The sequence below is a fragment of the Carlito syrichta genome, unplaced genomic scaffold (assembly GCF_000164805.1).
Source record: "Carlito syrichta isolate Samal-C Ts95f unplaced genomic scaffold, Tarsius_syrichta-2.0.1 Scaffold109854, whole genome shotgun sequence".
Lineage (NCBI taxonomy): Eukaryota > Metazoa > Chordata > Mammalia > Primates > Tarsiidae > Carlito > Carlito syrichta.
In genome coordinates this window covers 3,031-3,930 of record NW_007053950.1, presented here as the reverse complement: position 1 = coordinate 3,930, position 900 = coordinate 3,031, and the positions used below count along the sequence as shown (strand labels likewise).

The following is a 900-nucleotide window of genomic DNA, read 5'->3' as shown; positions in this document are numbered from 1 at the left end:
CCAACCCAAAAAAAAAAAAAAAAAAAGACACCAGCATTAGCCCTGCGGAAATTTTGTTGAGAGTCTCACTTCCTTTCGGCGGGGCGAGTCATGATGCCGAGTGTGTAACGCACCCGTTTCCTTCCCAGAGAGCGGAGCTGCTACAGAAATTGAGTGAAGTTCAGGTTTCTGAGGCCGAGATGAGACTCCTGTACACCACATCCAAGCTGGGCACCGGGGATCGCATGTACCACAGCAAAGAGTGAGTCAGCACCCCACCCCCTGCACCTCTCCCTCCCTCCAGGGCCCTGGGGAGGCTTCAGGTGGCAGGGTCTTCTGGGATGGAGTGTTGGAGAAGACACACTTGTGGGGCCCAAGTGCTGGCGAGCGCACGTCCATGCTGAGTGGCTGAAACCGAAACCGCCTGTGACACGGAGTGGCAGCGTGTCCTAACCCCGTGGCGTTGGAATTTCCTGCGTTATCCAGCTTCGCACAGATGTTTGGGCCAAAAGTGACCACCAGGGAGCCGGGAGCTAGGTCGGCCCACTCGTGAACCTGTGGGGTATGTGGTGTTACAAGGCCAGTGAGTTGGCTTCCTGGGGCTGCCGTGACGGTCACCACAGACTTAGGGGCTTGAGCCATGTCCAAAATCAGGGTCTTGGTGGTGTTGCTTCCTTCTGGAGGCTGCCAGGGAGAATCCTGACCTTCCTTTTCCATTTCTGGGGGCTGCTGGCCATCTTGGTCCTCCCTGACCTGCAGCGGTGTCACCCGTCTCCACCACCATTGCCACACAGGATCCTCCCAGCATGTCCCTGTGTCTTCATGGCCTCCTCTGTGGTCTGGGTCTCTGTTTTCTTTTTCTTTTTCTTTTTTTTTTTTTTTTGAGTTGGAGTCTCACTCCGTCGCCCAGACTGGAGTGCA

General features: G+C 55.7%; 1 protein-coding gene across 1 annotated transcript in view; it reads left to right on the top strand.

Moving 5' to 3' along the window:
* Window positions 1–900, top strand: part of LOC103271831 (probable ATP-dependent RNA helicase DHX37) — a gene marked incomplete at both ends in the record, with an annotated part of 10,118 nt that overhangs the window by 7,150 nt on the left and 2,068 nt on the right. The window contains one exon of the mRNA XM_008069328.2: window positions 129–241. Within this exon, the coding sequence (XP_008067519.2) occupies window positions 129–241 (113 nt within the window). The remainder of the gene's footprint in view (window positions 1–128; window positions 242–900) is intronic.